Here is an 18,045-nt window from a genome sequence, read left to right as displayed (position 1 = left end):
CGGTAATTCAATTGTTATATGTCTTGTATGCTCATCACAGCAGTTTATTTCATCAAAAATACAGTAAAATAGTTTTGAAAAAATGTTTTACTAGTAATATTATTATTATTATTATTATTTTATCTTAATATATTTAAAAAATATAACATTAATATGATGCAAAGCTGAATTTTCAGCATCATTACTGTCACATGATTCTTCGGAAATCATTCTAATATGCTGATTTGCCATTTAAAGCTGCAGTAGGTCACTTTTGTAAAAATGTTTTTTTACATATTTCTTAAACCTGTCATTATCTCCTGACAGTAGAATATGAGACAGATAATCTGTGAAAAAATCAAGCTCCTCTGGCTCCTCCCAGTGCTCCTATTGCCATTTGCAGAAATACACCGCTCCCGGTAGGAAACAACCAATCAGAGCTGTGGTCCATAACTTTCTTTTGTGTTAAAAATTTACAAAATGTATATAATAAGCGAGTACATCATGAATCCATTTTCCAAACCGTGTTTTTAGCCTGTCCTGAGTCACTAGGGTACACCTATAATAAGTGTTTATATTTGGACTATTTAAGATTGCTTCGGGGGTACCGCGGCGGAGTAACCCAGTACTAGTGGCTCCGGCTACAATGTTCTTCCGCAAGACGCAAGCAGTTGTGTTTGTTAACCACTAGAGTTTAAAAAGTTACCGACTGCAGCTTTAAGAAACATTTCTCATTACAATCAATGTAATAAACAGTTGTACTAAATATTTTGTGGAAATGGTTCTTCAGTGAAGAGAAAGTTCAAAAGAACAGCATTTATTTGCAATTAAAATCATTTTATAACCTTATTGAAGTATTTTCTGTCAATTTTAATCAATTTAAATCACCGTTCTGAAAAATGCATCTAAATTGTTTTTTTTTTTTAAAAACTGCCAAAAATACTTTTCAGGCCTGTCATCTCAACTAACCACTTCCACTTTCTCACTAAAATAGTACTTGTTTTTTTTATTGGTTCCCAGTTCAAATTGTTTCTGTTTTCTGATTTGTGAGCTACTTTGGATACAAGTGTCTGCTAAACAAATCATGTAAATGCCAATCTGTGCATCACATCCATCCGTAGGAAAGTCCTCCCTTATGACCCACATTTCTGACCTCCTACTTTGCCTCTTACTCACTCACAAAATGTTTCCAATTTTGCACTGTATTTGTTTTGTGCAGCTAAGCACAAGTCACATTGCATCCTATTCATTTTTCAGTCTAAGTCTAAGATCCCATGTGACTTTTGCACCCCATGCATGGCCAGGAAGAGGAGTGGCCACTGTGTGGAAAAAGTGCGAAGATAACCGCTTAGTATGTAAATATGGCAGCTGTGATAATGGAGACTATCTGGCTCTGTGAACCCAGGGTGTCTTCAGCATGTCGCTGCATGTCATTTTGAGTAATCTGTGTACGTGTGCATGCTTACGTCTGCCGTTTGATGCCTAAGTTTGCACGTTCCAGGGTCTGTCTTCAAACGTCAGCTGACTTGCCACGGTTTGTTTTGTTCATCACTGTTGTTCTCACATATCCCTGAGTTGTGAGAACCATCTCTCTGTTCTTCTCGTATTTTATGTCTTCCTTTTGGGGGAGGGGGAAGAGGAGTTGACCAATTGCTAGCAGCTGTTACTCCTTTCACAATAGGGCCGCCTCTCGAGCCCAGTGTGTGCGAGTGTGACTGAGAGTTGAGTTGTTAAAGCAGGCACACTGCTGCTCGACTTCACCCTTCTCCGCTTGACAGGATTTCCCTTTCAGGTATGAGACTCTTTTGACATGTTTTACAGTTGTTTTCCGTGTTTGTTTACATGTTCTCCTTGGATTTAAGAGCTGCTGTGAGTTGGAAGACTTCGAATGTCTGGGGACAGTTACTTTGCCTGATGTGATGTGAAGCTGGATCTTTTTGTTTTATGTTGCCTTTTTTATTTAATTGTCTTAGTTCATTTTGAGAGATTTGCTTCTTATTTCCTTTCTTAATTCTCAGTCTCAAAGAGAAATTCTATGCAGTTTCATAAAAGAGATGGACTTTGGTTTATGGTTTAAATTTCAGACATTACTCAGTGAGATTGTAAGCAGAGTAAAAGTTACTGGAACATTTCCACGCACTGAACCCAGTTCACACAAATAGCATTTTTCTCATTCCAAATATGACGGAAAAAGAATAGCAGGAATTCTGATGACAAAAAACTCATAATATAAGCCTTTGTGCCTCTGAATTCAGCTTTATTCTATGGTATTTGAGACCGAATAGTGGAGAATTAAATGTAATAACAAAAAAATGTTTCGAGCTATTTTTCTGTTCCTTAAGGGGATTTATCACTACTAACTGTGGCTTGTGAATATTCAGGGTATTTTAATGATTCCTGAATGTTGAATGGCATACCTAAGGCCATTTTGGAAAGATTGGAAACTCATATTTCCAGTTCTGCTTAAGTGACTTTCAAATAGTTGTTAATGTCACTATATCTCTATTAACAAACCTTCAGACTAGATTTAGTTTTCCACTAAGCGAGATATATATATATATATATATATATATATATATATATATATATATATATATATATATATATATATATATATATATATATATATATATATATATATGATATATTATCCTTTTGATATTTGCTTTTTCAAATGTTGAAATAAAATTTGTGCTGATCTTTTTTTTTTCTTCTACAATGGATACCTAGACTGAAGAAACATACAATTCCTCATATTTTAACAACAATTATGAATCTAATGATAGTTGTATAGTCACTTTGAAGATGAATAAATTTATATGAATACTGTTAATAATAAACCGTAATGTTCATCATAAAACATCAACATTGGAATTTGTCTGTATATTTTAGCTCTGAAATGCTTGTTTTTCGTCACGAGGTTCCTGCTCATATTTTCCATGTCCTGATGTTCATTGTGTTGGACATCAACTAAACTAAAAAAATAAAATAAAAAAACCTTGAAAGATCCCCTAAAATGACTTTTTATATTATCACTTGATTGTATCAAGATTATAATATAATAGGTACGGTGATGAACATAAATTAGCATATAAAAGGTCCTGTATATTCAGTTAGCCATGCTTTTCTTTTAAAATGCCTGTAACATGATCAGATCAGAAGTTAGGGGTCATGCATTCAGTGTGATTGGTTGATCACGGACCAATCAGTGAACAAACAGTATTCATACTTAACAATAACAACAACATATTTGTTTAACCAAAAACCACAAGATGTCCGTTTCGGTGGTTGCAGGGTCTGAAGGGGTTAATTTTATTATCCTTAAGTGAGGGCCTGACTGTGAACTCTGAGAAAAGTGGGCGTCCGATGTGTTCACATCTTTCCTTTTGTTAAGTGCTAAAAAGGCCTGCTTTTTGCTTGCTTGGCTGCATTTGAACTCCTAAAAGTTTTTCAGTACAAAGATCTAAATATTTTCAAGTTAAGATGCATTTAGTTGAGCATGATTTTAAGTCTAGTTTTCTGAAAAACCTATTCAAATTCAAATTATGCGCTTCGCATCTTATGTAAGTTTATTTTGATTTGATTTATTTTGAAAGTAAGTTTAAATACTTGAACTGGAAAACAAGACATGAAAATATTTTTTTTTGAAGTGTAATGATCTGAGAAGTTACATGATGCCAGACACATCAGCAGGAGATGTGGTCATAGAGAAATATTTCCTCTGAGTAATGCTGGCTTCCTAGAAGAACCGCTTCTTGGAGGGAGAGTTACTAACAAGCAATTTTACAACAGAATCTCAGGCTTTCCCTCACCCTCTCCTTTATACAACTCTGAAAACAGCCACATTTTCTGTCTGTATGGTAATTTCATGCCCACTCTTTCTGCCTTTCACCCGTTCCCCCCTGTTTCTTCCTTTGTCAAATCAGTCTTTTTGACACCATTAATTAGCATCTGAAACGCTATTTGAGCAAAGGTGCACTTTGAAACCAGGATCACATCTTCCTGGTTCTCCATGCCCTTTAATTAAAACAGGATTACTGTGTAGAAACCGCCATGTGGAGTTTTACTTGTTTTTTTGTTTTTTTTCCTCCTCTCACAGAAGTCCTGGTGGTGCCGGGAGACTCCAACGTATGAAAGCCGGAGCTCAAAACCTACTAATTAATTGGCAACGACCCTCCCAACCCTTTCCCTTGAGGAGCACTTTTAAACCCCAGTTTCATCAAAACACTTCAACCGCTTCAACCCTTCCTCAGGAGAACGCTCATGTGCTTACAAGGTGACCAGATGTTCTGGGGAACACAGACTTGCAACACAAGGAAAGTAGCACGATGACAGGCCGGCTGCCCTCGAGGCTTGTGCTGTGGTTCATAGGGTTGTTGGGTGTCGCGTTATTGACATTATTCCTGGTTTGCGTGACTATGCAGAATCAGGTGCCATGGCAAGTGAGTCTGCAAAACTTCAGGTAAAGTGAGAACATCTTAAATTTGTGAAGAGGATGTTATAGATTCTTTATTGACCCAGAGTCCAATAAAATAATCCATGGGACATATCCATTTAAAAAAAAAAGTTATTTATAGTGGAACACATGTTCTTTACATATTCTGCTTCGTAAAAAAAACACACAAAAAAATCACTAAAAGTTTCTTTTGGGAACCCAAAATTATTCTACAATGACATTGCTTTGAAAAAAAAAAAAAAAACTGAAATTAACAAAGAAAACATAGTGTTTTATATATGTATGTATGTATGTATGTATGTGTATATATACATATACATATACACACACATTTGAAAAAAAATAAAAAAAAAATAATAATATATATATATATATATATATATATATATATATATATTAGGGGTGTAACGATACGCGTATTCGTATTGAACCGTTCGGTACGACGCTTTCGGTTCGGTACGCGGTACGCATTATGCATACCGAACGGTTCGTTGGACTAATTAATTATATTTGAAAAAAAAAAAAAGAGAAATATAATGATATGCGTTCAACAAGGTAGCCCAATAACCCAAACGACGTAACAGGCAACGCCCCTGACACTCCCGAAGAAGAAAAAAACACCATCTTATATGTTTATGTTAGGCTACTCAGCAGGCGCTCGCTCACTCAGTACACGCTGAAGGCTCGTTGCAAAATAGCCAATGCGTTTAACAGACTAGAAAAAGAAGATGACTCTCAAACATATTGTTTGAGATGCATGATTCCATCTATGAGCTGCTCGATCAGAGTGACATGAGAGCCCCTCCTTAGAACATTATTTGTAAATCCATGTTATGGTAAGTGTGCACGTGAAGTCTTTGCACACTTTCTGAAATCCACACTGTGGTAAGTTTGCACACTACACTAGAGCTCTGCATTCTTTCTAAAATCCTATATAGTGAGGGCTTCGCGCGGTTGCTTCATTGCTTTAAAAAAAAAAAAACACCAGCGTGAATACTTGAAACATGTCAACTCATTTACGCCGACATCACCTTATTGTGTCAGTATCTGGGAAAAGACGAAAAAAAGGAGAAACATGCACGCAACAAACTATCCCTGCAGCATTTAGACACCAGTATTATAGCTTACAGGGAATCCAAAGTGCACCCAAACACCAGACCTGTTGGTTATTTTAGGATCTTATATTTCTGGTCTGTTAAATGCATTAGACATTTTGCAATGAGCCTTCAGCGCGTGCTGAGTGAGCGAGCGCCTTAGGGTCCGTTCACATATCGCTCCTAAAAACGCGTGGAAAACGCTAAGCACGTCTTTCTCCTCCTTTCCAAAGCGCTCGGGCAGAAGCGCTCATGAGGCGTCTGTCTTTGCTAAGCAACAATGACGTGCTCTCTCCATGAGACGCGGAAATTTCAGCGAAGGATAAATGGATTTGCAGCTCTAAAAATCGCTTGCAGTAGCGCTGCTACTAAATTTATTTCAAAATTGCAATCCATATACAACTATGATCAGCTGATCCTTCATCTTGGCTGAGTTTTCAACGTTGTTATGGGAAAGGATGAAGCTGATTGGTTGGTTCTTGTCACATGACCCGCGGTGCGCTTGCGGCATTCTGAAAAGTTGAGATGTTTTTGCATTTTGCTGTATCTAAAACGTACCGAACCGAACCGAACCGAACCGTGACATCAGTGTATCGTATCGAACCGAACCGTGAATTTTGTGAACCGTTACACCCCTAATATATATATATATAATACTTTTTTCCCCAAATGTAATTTATTCCTGTGTGTGTTTACAATGGAAAAATTTACATTGTAAAAATATTTCATAAAATTACTGTTACTGCAACTTGTAAATCTAATTTTCTTTTTTTTAAGATGGAAGTTAATGTGATAATAATATTATTATATAATAATAATAAATATATATTTATTTATTTATTTATTAATGCATGAACAACAAAAGTTACAGAGGAAATTGGATTAAGGTTAAGGTTGAGCTGTTTTTCCATTTGTTAGTCAGTTAGTCATTTTCTCCTGAGATTCTGGATCACAGTGCACACTTCCTCTGATAATCATTCCTGCATGAAGCCATGTTCGGTGTTGCTGTGGAGACTAGTGTCACAAGCTAAAAGAGTGATTTTATGTTTTGCTGTCTCTGTGTTTTCAGGAGTGAGGTTAGGATTTTACTTTAAATTTATTTGCACAGCACTTTCCACAATAGCCAACATATTCTTCCAAAACAGCTTCACAAACAATAGAAGCTTATAAATGTCACAATGAGCAGCTAAAATTGGTAGCGGAAGGAAAAAACTCCCTTAGATGTTTAAGCAGTAAGGTCGAATCCATTTGGGATATCACCTTTCCTTAGTTATCAGCTTTATTCTGCAGTAAGGGCCAGAAATGAACAACAAGAAATCTACGGCTTTGGGTCTGCTCCTTTAATTCAGTCAGGTGTAGAATCACTCGGCTTTAACGCTGGTCAAGTGTATTCTCTAGAGAAGTGCGTGCACAATCATTGCTCTGAAAGTAGGGTCTGCTATGTGAAATGTCGCTCAGATGCTTTTAAAAGGGCACGCTCTAATTTTAAAAGAAGCATGGTTAAAAAAAAGGCAGGAAATGGCACAAACTAGCTGGCATTAAAACGTGTGGTTCTATTAGTAGTAGTTTTGGGGGCGTTTCAATACCCTTTGGAAACCTGCTGTACAAGTTACTCTATAATTATGTTTAATAAATGAGAGTAATGAATAAAAATGAGTTGTAGTTCCCACAAAAAAAACAAAAAAAAAAAGCTCTTGAAATGTTCTCACCCTCAGGCCATCGAAGAGACTTGTTTTTGCATTACATGTCTTGATCCTCTGCAGTGGATGGGTGCCGTCAGAATGAGTCCAAACATCACAATAATCCACAAGTAACCCACACGACTCCAGTCCATCACAGTGAAAACATGTATGTTTGTTATAAATTCATCATTAAGATGTTTGTACCTTCAAACCATTGATTCTAACTATAAAACAAGTCCTCTGTCATATTGCTTTCTCCAGAGGAAAAAGTTGAGTGCCCTTGATCAGGAGAGAAATATACATAGATCAAGCACTGTTTATAAGTGAAAACAGTCCAAACCATTCTAAACAGATACTGTATGTCAGTAGATGTTGATGTGAGAGGACATCAGGGGAAGAAGAGGTGTCATAAAATGTACTCAAATTAGAAGTATCATAAAGTTTAGACTCATATTAGAGGCATCAAAAATCATAGGCTCATATTTTGACACTGGTTTAAAGTTAAAAACTTCTTTCAAAAATTATTTTTCTGACATATATATAATTACTCATGGACTGGAGTTATATGGATTAAGTGAAGATTATTATTTTTATCTACCCTTTGAACTCTGATGGCACCCATACACTGCAGATGATCTATTGGTGAGCAAGTGATGTAATGCTAAATTTCTCCAAATTTGTTTAGATGAAGAAACAAACTCTTCTACATGCCCCGAGAGTAAGCAATTTTAATATTTTAGGCGAGCTATTTCTTTATGACTTTTGAAGTATTGTGCCAGTTTCATTTGATTTATACATCTGATTTATATATAGTTTTTATTTACTTTTCTCACATCAATCATCTGCTTTTTATTGTATTGAACAATGAGGCACCTGCCCCAGTTTAAAGTTAGCAAATGTCTGTCATGCGTGTTTTCATTAAGTTGTGTTTGCTGATGTATTGGATATGAAGTCAGCTGTTTTCTATGGCAAACAGTGAAATATTAATGTACGATTCAGTGGTTTCCCTCTTCCTAATGGTCCCTTTAAATAAGCTGGTGGTCTCTGGCTTCATTCTTGCTGTTAGGATGTGAAAAATTAAAAAACCTTGCTTATTCTATTTTATTTTTTTCTTGCCTGCAGGTTTTTTTCTGACAGGAATAACAGCATTTCTTTGAAAAATCAACCATCTTCTGAGAATGAACTGGACACTCAACTGGGGCAAAATTCATTGCAGAAATCAGATGTTCAGAATTCATTGCAGAAATCTGATGTTCAGAATTCATTGCAGAAATCAGATTTTCAGAATTCATTGCAGAAACCAGATGTTATGAAATCATTGCAGAAATCAGATGTTCAGAATTCATTGCAGAAACCAGATGTTCAGAATTCATTGCAGAAATCAGATGTTCAGAATTCATTGCAGAAATCAGATGTTCAGAATTCATTGCAGAAATCAGATGTTCAGAATTCATTGCAGAAATCAGATGTTCAGAATTCATTGCAGAAACCAGATGTTCAGAATTCATTTCAGAAACCAGATGTTATGAAATCATTGCAGAAATCAGATGTTCAGAATTCATTGCAGAAATCAGATGTTCAGAATTCATTGCAGAAATCAGATGTTCAGAATTCATTTCAGAAATCAGATGTTCAGAATTCATTGCAGAAATCAGATGTTCAGAATTCATTGCAGAAATCAGATGTTCAGAATTCATTGCAGAAATCAGATTTTCAGAATTCATTGCAGAAATCAGTGTCAGGAAATGATGCAAAGTCTGATCAAGCAAATTCAATCACAATCTCCTTAAAACCAGTGCCAAAACCCACTGAGACTGACTTTTTTGGTGACCAGTATGCCACAGATGACTTTCCTTCACAAACCGTAAGTGTTTTTTTGGCTTAGTATTATCTATGTTAGTATAGTGAGAGTGAGTGAGTGAGTGAGTGAGTGCAGATGCCACCTGCTTAAAGTCAGGTTTATTGAAATGTTTGTACAAATGCAGTGGACATTCAAATGTAATGGTCATTCAAATTCAGCAAACCAGCGGATGTCCGGAGAAAAAGCAAAGCAGTATGTAGTAAGCTATGGTTACAAAACCGCATCCTTTTATTTAGGTGACAATGAAAAAATATTATACTAAATGTCTCAAATTAGAATCCAAACATAACAACTCAACTGTGACCAGTGAAAATCATTTTATGGTTTTATTCAGCAAGAATGCATTAATTTGATCAAAAGTGACAGTAAAGGCATATAGAAAAGAATAAATGCTGTTATTTTAAACTTTGTTCATAATAGAACCCTGAAATAAAATGTATTATGGCTTCCACAAAACAATAACTGATAATCGTAAGAAATGTTTCTAAAGCACCAAATCAGCATATTTGAATGATTTCTGTAGGATCATGTGACACTGAAGTGTGGAGTAATGATGCTGAAAATTTCATCTATTCAATTTCAATTCAATTCAAGTGTTTCGTTTAGTGCTTTTTACAATACAAATCATCGCAAAACAACTTTACAGAAAATTAAGTTTCTTCAATATTTAGTAGTAGCTTATCAATGGTGACTGTCAGTTTATGAAAGTGACGTGACGTTCATCCAAGTATGGTGACTCCTATTTAAAATTCGTGCTCTGCATTTAACCCATCCAAAGTGCACACACACCGTGAACACACACACACCGTGAACACACACCTGGAGCAGTGGGCAGCCATTTATGCTGCGGCGCCCAGGGAGCAGTTGGGGGTTCAATGCCTTGCTCAAGGGCACCTAAGTCGCGGTATTGCCGGCCCAGATTTCGAACCCACAACCCTAGGGTTAGGAATCAAACTCTCTAACCACTAGGCCACGACTTCCCTTTATGTGCATATGACAGGAATTTTCAGATAAATTAATACAAGACATAGTCAAACAGATGAAGAACACTATTAACAGCAATTTTCATATGATGCAATCACACTTCAATCAATATTTGTTAGTTCTGTATGTTGTTTCAGGGTTAGCATCATCTGAGGTCCTCTGAGGGGTTGGCATCATCTCTTCTCAGGTGTTCTGGATCCAGACTGAAGCTTGTGTAAATCCTGTGGCAAAACAGAGAAACAAATAGAGACATAATTAACATAGCTGCTGTTCCAACCAATTAAAATTAATTAGTTTAACCCAAGATAAAGATTAATAATGCGCATTTGATCAGATACAACTGCATTCACAAATCATGAGATGCATTATTCAAATGCTTGGTGAAAGAGATGTGTTTTTAATCTAGATTTAAACTGAGAGAGTGTGTCTGAACCCCTAACATTATAAGGACGGCTACTCCCGAGTTTGCGAACCAATTGCAAAAAAGCTCTACCTCCTTTAGAGGACTTTGCTATCCTAGGTACTAGCAAATGTCTAGCATTTTGTGACCTTAGGGAGTGTGAAGGATTTTAGTGTGGCATAAGGCTAGTTTGGTATGCAGGAGCTAAACCATTAAGGGCCTTATAAGTAAGTAATAATAATTTGTAACTGAGACAGAACATAATACAGTAGGTAGCCAGTGCAGAGACTGTCAAATTGGGGTAATATGATCATATTTTCTTGACCTGGTAAGGACTCTAGCCGCTTCATTTTTACCTGTAGCTCATTTATTGAAGATGCAGGACAACCCTCTAGCAGTGCATTACAATATTCCAGTCTAGAGGTCATGAATGCATTAACTAGCTTTTCTGCATCAGATACAGGTGACTTGTTTCATAGCTTGGCAATGTTTCTAAGATGGAAGAATGCTGTTTTTGTAACATGGGAAATATGGTTTTCAAAAGATAAGACCCAGATTATTGACTGTAGAGGAAGTAAGTACATCCGGCTAGTTTCAGATTGTAATCTACAAGATTCTGTGTACTGTTTTTTGGTCCAATAAGTAATATCTCTGTCTTATCCGAATTTAATAGGAGAAAATTATTGGTCATCCAATCTTTTAAAAGATTAAATACACTCTGTTAATTTAGACAATGTAGATGTTTAATCTGGTCTCGTTGAGATAGTTGAGTATCATCAGCATAACAGTGGAAACTAATCCCATATTTTCTAACAATATTATCAAGGGGCAACATGTATATTGAAAATAGCAGAGGACCTAGGACAGATACTAGTGGCACTCCATATTTTACTCAAGAATAAATTATATTTTAAAATAGATTACAATAGTAAACAGTTATTTTAATTTGTAACAGTATTTACAATGATACTCTTTGTATTGTAATGCATGTAAAAAAATAAAAAAACAGGTTAAATTTTTACAGTTTCGTTGTTAGCCATCATTGTTTAAATGTGAAAATTGTGTTTTCAACTGCCCTATATACTAACCTCTCTTGTAATATTTGTTTTTATTGCAGAACTGTCCCAACAATATTAGGAAGCGTGTGCCTCAGACTCAATTTGCTAAGATGTTTCTGCACGATATTCCAGTGCTCCAATGGGCAAAGCATTTTAGTCCAGAAGAGTACCAGCGGTTGAGTCACTTTAGTGGAGCACACGGCTGGGGAAGTGTCAAAGCTGAAGGTGTGTTGTTTTGGGTATCTGCTTGACGTCACTAATCTCTAAAACGTATAATTTACCTGCTCAGTATTGTCCAAGGTTTCAGAGTTATATAGCCCAGTGGTTCCCAACCTTTTTCAACTCGCAGCCCACACAACCACACACATATGTTTCTGCGGCCCACTTCAAAAAAATTAACTGACCCCACTATTGTTGGGTTAATAACTTAGTACTCAGAAGATAGATTGTTAACTGTATTTATTGAATGAAATAGGGCTGTGCGAAATGGACAAAAAAAATTAAAACCTTTGCATTTTGCATTCAGGATTAATTTGAAACATATTTCCAAAGGAAAACCAATAAGAACTTTATCAAAAAGCTGTAACGTCTCTAGAACATATATAATTCAAAATTATCCCTATGGTAAAGATGTAACAAAATGTATAGACTTATGGCAAATAAATAAATAAATCCCCTGTACAGAGCGCATAAATATAATGCAAAAGCACATTAAAATAATGCACAGGTGCGAATCTCTCTGTTCGCACGCAGATTTCCTTTGCAGAGTCACAAAACCAGACGTGCTTGCTCAGATACACGCTGCTCTGCGCGGACAGAGTGTGTGTACTTAAAACGTGTCTTATCTCACTTAAACTGCATCCTGTGCACTCACAACTCTCTCTATGCTCATGTGTTAGATATTAATTATTTTCGCACGTTTTTATTTCTAGCCTTTTACCGCGTGCAGTGTGAACGCTCTGATCCGTCAACATGGGCTCTGAAAAAAGGCACATCACAGATAGAGTGTGAACCTGGAGTTACAGGGATATGCCCAGTCTGTTCTGTTCTCACGCTAGGTGCAATGCATTCTGACTGGATGGTATAGCATACTGCGGGAGGTCAGGGCCGTGGAAAATCGTGCTAAAGCGATTTAGAAATCGTGCACGCTCAAATCGTGATTTTATGACCATTTCTTTAATCGCACAGACCTAGAATGGACTGGAAATGAACATGAAATAATTGGCGGCCCACCTGCAATACGGACCACAGGTTGAAAACCACTGATATAGCTATTATAATTTGTATCATTACTTTTTGTGCTTCGGTTTTGACTGTATTTTTAGCTAATACAATTATTTACAAAAAAAATATATATATATCTGATGAAATTTTTTAAACTGGCTTCACAGAATTCACTATTGCCAAAAGCAATTAACAGATAAGAACTTACATTTATCATATAAATAATTAGTTTAAAATATATAATTATTATTATTATCCATTTTATTCTGCCTACTTTTGACCACATTACAATGAACTACATGTATTGTATATGCAGTTTTGTTGTAGTGTTACTTGTATTATCTTATTAAAAGTTACATGATACTGTATGTCTGACATGAACCACTTCTCTCTTTTTTGTGGATTTGTGAATGTTGTTGTTCACAGTTTTGAATAGCTCACTGGCAATTTTAAATAAAACTGCAAATCGGATGATGTTTGATGACTGGGATAATAGAGCAGACCGATCTGAGTGCATTCGCTGCGCTGTGGTGGGAAATGGGGGAATACTGAATGGTTCAAGGAAAGGCAAGGAGATCGATGACCATCACTACGTCTTTAGGTGAGGAGGTAGATCATTAAGAGATATTAAGTGCTTCTCAAAGTGAGGCAAATCTCAAAAGGAAAGTATTTATATGTATCTTATGCATGTCTGAAAGCCTTTGACTGATTTGTATGATTTTTTTAATGGTGTAGTTTTCCTTTAAACCAATGTTTTGGGTTATGTTTTAATTATTTAGACTCTTCTCTCTCTAAAATCTAAGGATAATGATGTTTATTGATTAATGTCATTAATTGATTAATTGTCTCCCACCTGTAGGGTAAATGGTGCGGCTCTTAAAGGGTTTGAGGATGATGTGGGATCCCGGACTTCCTTCTACACATTCTCAACCAACACCATGCGAAACTCCATATATAGCTATGCTCACATAGGCTACAGAGGGCCACCTATATCCAAAGTAAGCATTCTTTAAAGATAAGACTCTCTAACTCCACTCTTCGTCAAAATTGAGTCCTTTGACTGTGATCTGTTCTATGATTAGACTTTGATTAGACTATCCTCAGATTCCGAGAAAACGCAGTGTGAAAGTTGATAATGAAGCAAATAAATTACATAATGCATTTTATTAAACTGCAATCAAGGTATGCCTTTCCCTGGAAATGGAACCCACGGTGTTGAGAATGCCTTGATCTAAAAGTTCAACACGCTTTTGTTTAGGGAAGTGTGTTGCTATTGAGTTGGGAGGTTGTTTGCTGCGACTATCTCTTATTTCTGTTCATCTCCATCTGTGTAGGAAACCAGGTACATATTCCTGCCAGACCATGACCGAGATTATATTCTTATGAAGGCGGCTTCCACACACACAGCAATTGATCAAGGCCCTGAGCGCAGCAAAAAGTAAATATAATAAAAAACATTATGTAAACTGACACGTCCAAAGTTCCTTAAGCGTATCCTTGATCACTACATCAGATAAAGTCCATCAGACGTGATTTAACTCTCACTGTTTTATTTTATGTAAATAATTGACACTTTTATTATATGCACAAATAACACTTAATTTAATTATAATGCATATCTCTTTAAGGCCCCCTGCATACTTTGGTGAAGATGTGACTGTTGAAAAATTCAAAATCTACCACCCAGACTTTATCCGCTACCTCCGAAACAGGTAAACAAACACTGAGGGGATCATTTACTCTTGTATAGTAGTTTTTACTAAATTAATCCTAGACTAAGAGATCAACTGCACATTATTCTGCTTACTGAAGGACTGCTTCCAAAATACACTGCTGTTCAAAACTTTTGTCTCTGCATTTATATGTTCAAAAATGCAGTAAAAATTGTAATATTGTGAAGTATTATTACAAATTGAAAACTTTTTTTCTGTTTTTAATTTCATTTAAAGTATAGTTGTGATGGCAAAGCAGAATTTTCAGTGTCCCATGATCATCCTAATATGTTGATTTGCTGCCCAGGAAAACCTTTTTATCATTTTCAATGCTGAAAACAGTTGAGCTTCTTTTTTTTTTTCTTTTTTTTTTTGGTGAAAAACATGATTTTCATTTTCAGGACTCTTTGATGATTAGAGAGTTCAAAAGATCAATTGAAATTGTGTGAGAACAAAGTCATATGGGAGTGGCCATTGATATTTGTGGACAAATATTTGACCACAGATCATCCAGAATTGGTTGGATGATTTATCTTTTTTTTTTTTTTTTTTTTTTTTTTTTGGTCTCCATTTCCATGTATGTGTTGAAGTTTAAATCTTTCCTTTTTCTCATCAAGGTTCCTGCATTCAAACCTTCTGAAAACAAACGCGAGAGGAATTTACAGGCCGTCAACAGGAGCAGTGATGCTCCTAGCTGCTATTCATACATGTGACCAGGTTGGTTTGTTTAGATTTTTTAATTGAGATTTTAATGAAACCAAATAGGTTTTCAGGAATGGGCCCTGCTTTAAAGTGAGTTTTGACATCCATATTGTTTTCTGTCTCATTTTAGAAGTGTGTCACAATTGATGACATCATAATTACAATGTTGTACAGATCTTTGTACCTAAACTTGTATGAAAACACAATAACTTTACAAGTTTGTCAAAGGTTTAAAAACCCCTTTATGATACCTATTTAACATGCACTAGATGTGTAGTCTAAACAGACAGGACAGGATTGTGACATATTAAAGATGCACAGTAACAGTACTGCTGTAATAAAACCAACCCAGGCTCATCAAAAAAGCATTCAAAATGTTCCTATACATAAAATTCACTGCTGTTTTTGTTCCTCCTCAAACAAATTATGATCACAAGGCAGATTAAGTCTTACTTTCATGTGGTTCCTTGCATAATACTACGTTAGGCCCTCAAAAGCTTTTTACCATAGTGCGTGATTAGTTTAGAATACATTTTGACATTTGTAAAAAATGGTACAGCATTGCACTAGAGATGTGGCACAATCATGTACGAGCCATGATAAAACCTCAAAGACTCATAGCAACCTAAAATGACATGGCTGCTTTAGCAACAGACACAAAACCAAACTACAGTCAGTTAGGCTTTTACCGTAGATTCAAAGCCTATTATTTTCAAATGATGGCATATTAACCTTTTAACCTTTTTTGTCTGCCAAGGAAAGTTACTGATCATATGATGATGTTTGTTTTATAACAGGTTGATGCTTACGGGTTCATGACCCCTGACTACAGTATGTATTCAGACCACTACTACGACAAACAGCGCCATGAAGTGCATTTCTATGCCAATCATGACATGCGAATGGAAATGAGGTTGTGGCAAGAGCTGCATAATGCCGGACTGATCAATCTCTTCATGCGCCGATAAGCACATATGGATGGACGCTACACACTTTATAACGTGTTTTTTATTGTGAGAAGAACTGAAAAACCTCTGGTAGGTGTGTGAAGGACAAGCCTGTTATTCCCCCAATGGTATTAGACATATTTGCCTTCTGAAGGAAAAGTTAATAATTGTTGTTCAACAAAAAACTACGTGCAGAGGCTATGTAGTCAACACTTTAGATTGATTGTCTTTTGAGTCAATTCACGAGAGACAAATGGCTGACATGTGTTTTAGGGAGAGGCCTTGTAAACATCGATATAGTGTTCAGGAATGACTGAATAACTCTTGTGTTCTCGGCTGCTGTTTGTTCACACATATTGAGTAATTTCACATCGAGGCTGGGCAGGACGAATCATGGTCTTAATTTGGGCCACGTACAAAGATTCTGTAATAAGTGCCTTAATACTTCTCACACGCTGGACTGTCATGGCGTGTGAGAAACAGCGATTCAGAGAACACTACGTGAAAAATACTCAACCAAAGAGAATAATTTAAATGATTTTATTTTTAATTCTTAATCCTATTTTTAACATTGCGTGCGAGTATAAATGTTTCTAGGTGGTCCGTTCAAAATGTACCTGTTGCCATGTTGCATCACGTGGAAATGAAGAAGTTTTTGTTTTTAAGAGACTTTTTATGCTTGGGCTGTAATGTTTACAGCTTAACTTTACTTGGAAGCTTTAAAGTGCAATAGCTTATGGCTCACAATCTGTTTGAATCAAAATGTGAATTTCTTTTGTGATTTGTTTGATCCTGCTATGGTGTGTTTGGTCACTTGATGCTATCTCATGATTGTATTTAACAAATTCTTTACCAAATAATTGAACTGCTATGTTCACTCAAATTAACTGGTGTCGAGGATCACCACACTCCTGGTTCACCAGTTCATAAATCATTCCACCTTTAATAAAACATATTTTTGGAAACAAATGCTAGTAACAGAGATTGAACGATGGTCCTAAAGCAAGGGTGTATTTTAAACTCATAATAAATCCTTTGAAATGGTGTTGTTGATTTAAAAATGATATGCCTCTGTTTTTTCTCAGAGTTCTGTGAATATGGGCCTTAGTTATAGTGTGGAAATCAGTTCTATATAGTTCGGTTTAAATAGTAGTTGAACTTAAAAATAACCTTAAAAGTGTTTAGAGCTAAATCTAAGAGATATATACATACTCTAACTCCCAGAATGCTGGTATTGTTTTACTTTTCATTGTCTACATTATATTTATGTTTCTGTGTACATAAGGGGTGAACTGACTGAAATAATGTCAGTTTGCTTTATGGAGCTAAATATTTGTACCAGCTTATACTATCACTTCCTTAAGCAATATTTGATCACATAAATACAGTTTGAGGGCGATGTAGTACAATGTATATCCCTAAACGGCTTGTCGTCAGGCCATAAATCTGGCAACTTAATCTAGAGTTCAATATATTTTACATTTAAATTGCAGTGTGTCAATTTTAGCGGCATCTAGCGGTAAGTCTAAAAATCAAAGATTCAAAAAGGGTGTTTACACAGTGATGCCATAGTAAAGAACCATTTTATTTCCGAAAGAACATATCGATGAACAGTTCTTAGCAGAACCATTTTTATTAGTGTGAAGAACATTTTCACATTTTTTTCTCTTTTATCTACATCGTCACACTTTGTCACCGGGAGACTTCTAAAAGTGCTTCTTTCCCAGTGTTCAGGAGTCGGTGAGTCATGTGTTTTAAATACCAATAAAAGACGATGAGACAATCATATTCTAAAGGCGATTGTAAGGGTTGCTCATAAACTAGAAGAATTCTGATAAAACGTTGCAACATGTGATTTGCAGTTCCTGCCCTCTTCTGCCATCTAGTGTTGAATGTTAGCAGTTGCAGGCTTATTCGTCATATAATTAATGTGTACACACCTCACT

At 35.9% G+C, this 18,045-nt stretch overlaps 1 protein-coding gene across 2 annotated transcripts; it reads left to right on the top strand.

The window, feature by feature from the left end:
* The first annotated feature begins 1,634 nt into the window (after window positions 1–1,634).
* Window positions 1,635–17,163, top strand: LOC113111647 (alpha-N-acetylgalactosaminide alpha-2,6-sialyltransferase 2-like). Of its 2 annotated transcripts, XM_026276604.1 has the most exons (10): window positions 1,635–1,771; window positions 4,079–4,441; window positions 8,334–9,075; window positions 11,574–11,739; window positions 13,165–13,339; window positions 13,598–13,736; window positions 14,073–14,176; window positions 14,367–14,450; window positions 15,068–15,167; window positions 15,950–17,160. In XM_026276604.1, exons 2-10 carry the CDS (start codon window positions 4,308–4,310, stop codon window positions 16,118–16,120), a joined length of 1,815 nt encoding a protein of 604 aa, XP_026132389.1. In that variant the 5' UTR covers window positions 1,635–1,771; window positions 4,079–4,307; the 3' UTR covers window positions 16,121–17,160. The 2 variants fall into 2 exon arrangements, with proteins under 2 accessions (XP_026132389.1, XP_026132390.1); XM_026276605.1 differs by lacking the exons at window positions 1,635–1,771; window positions 4,079–4,441 and adding an exon at window positions 6,389–7,377 and having other exon boundaries at window positions 15,950–17,163.
* Window positions 17,164–18,045: the final 882 nt, after the last annotated feature.

The sequence above is a fragment of the Carassius auratus genome, chromosome 12 (assembly GCF_003368295.1).
Source record: "Carassius auratus strain Wakin chromosome 12, ASM336829v1, whole genome shotgun sequence".
In the NCBI taxonomy this organism is placed as follows: domain Eukaryota; kingdom Metazoa; phylum Chordata; class Actinopteri; order Cypriniformes; family Cyprinidae; genus Carassius; species Carassius auratus.
The sequence above is the reverse complement of the archived record's forward strand: the minus strand, read 5'-3'. Positions and strand labels throughout refer to the sequence as shown.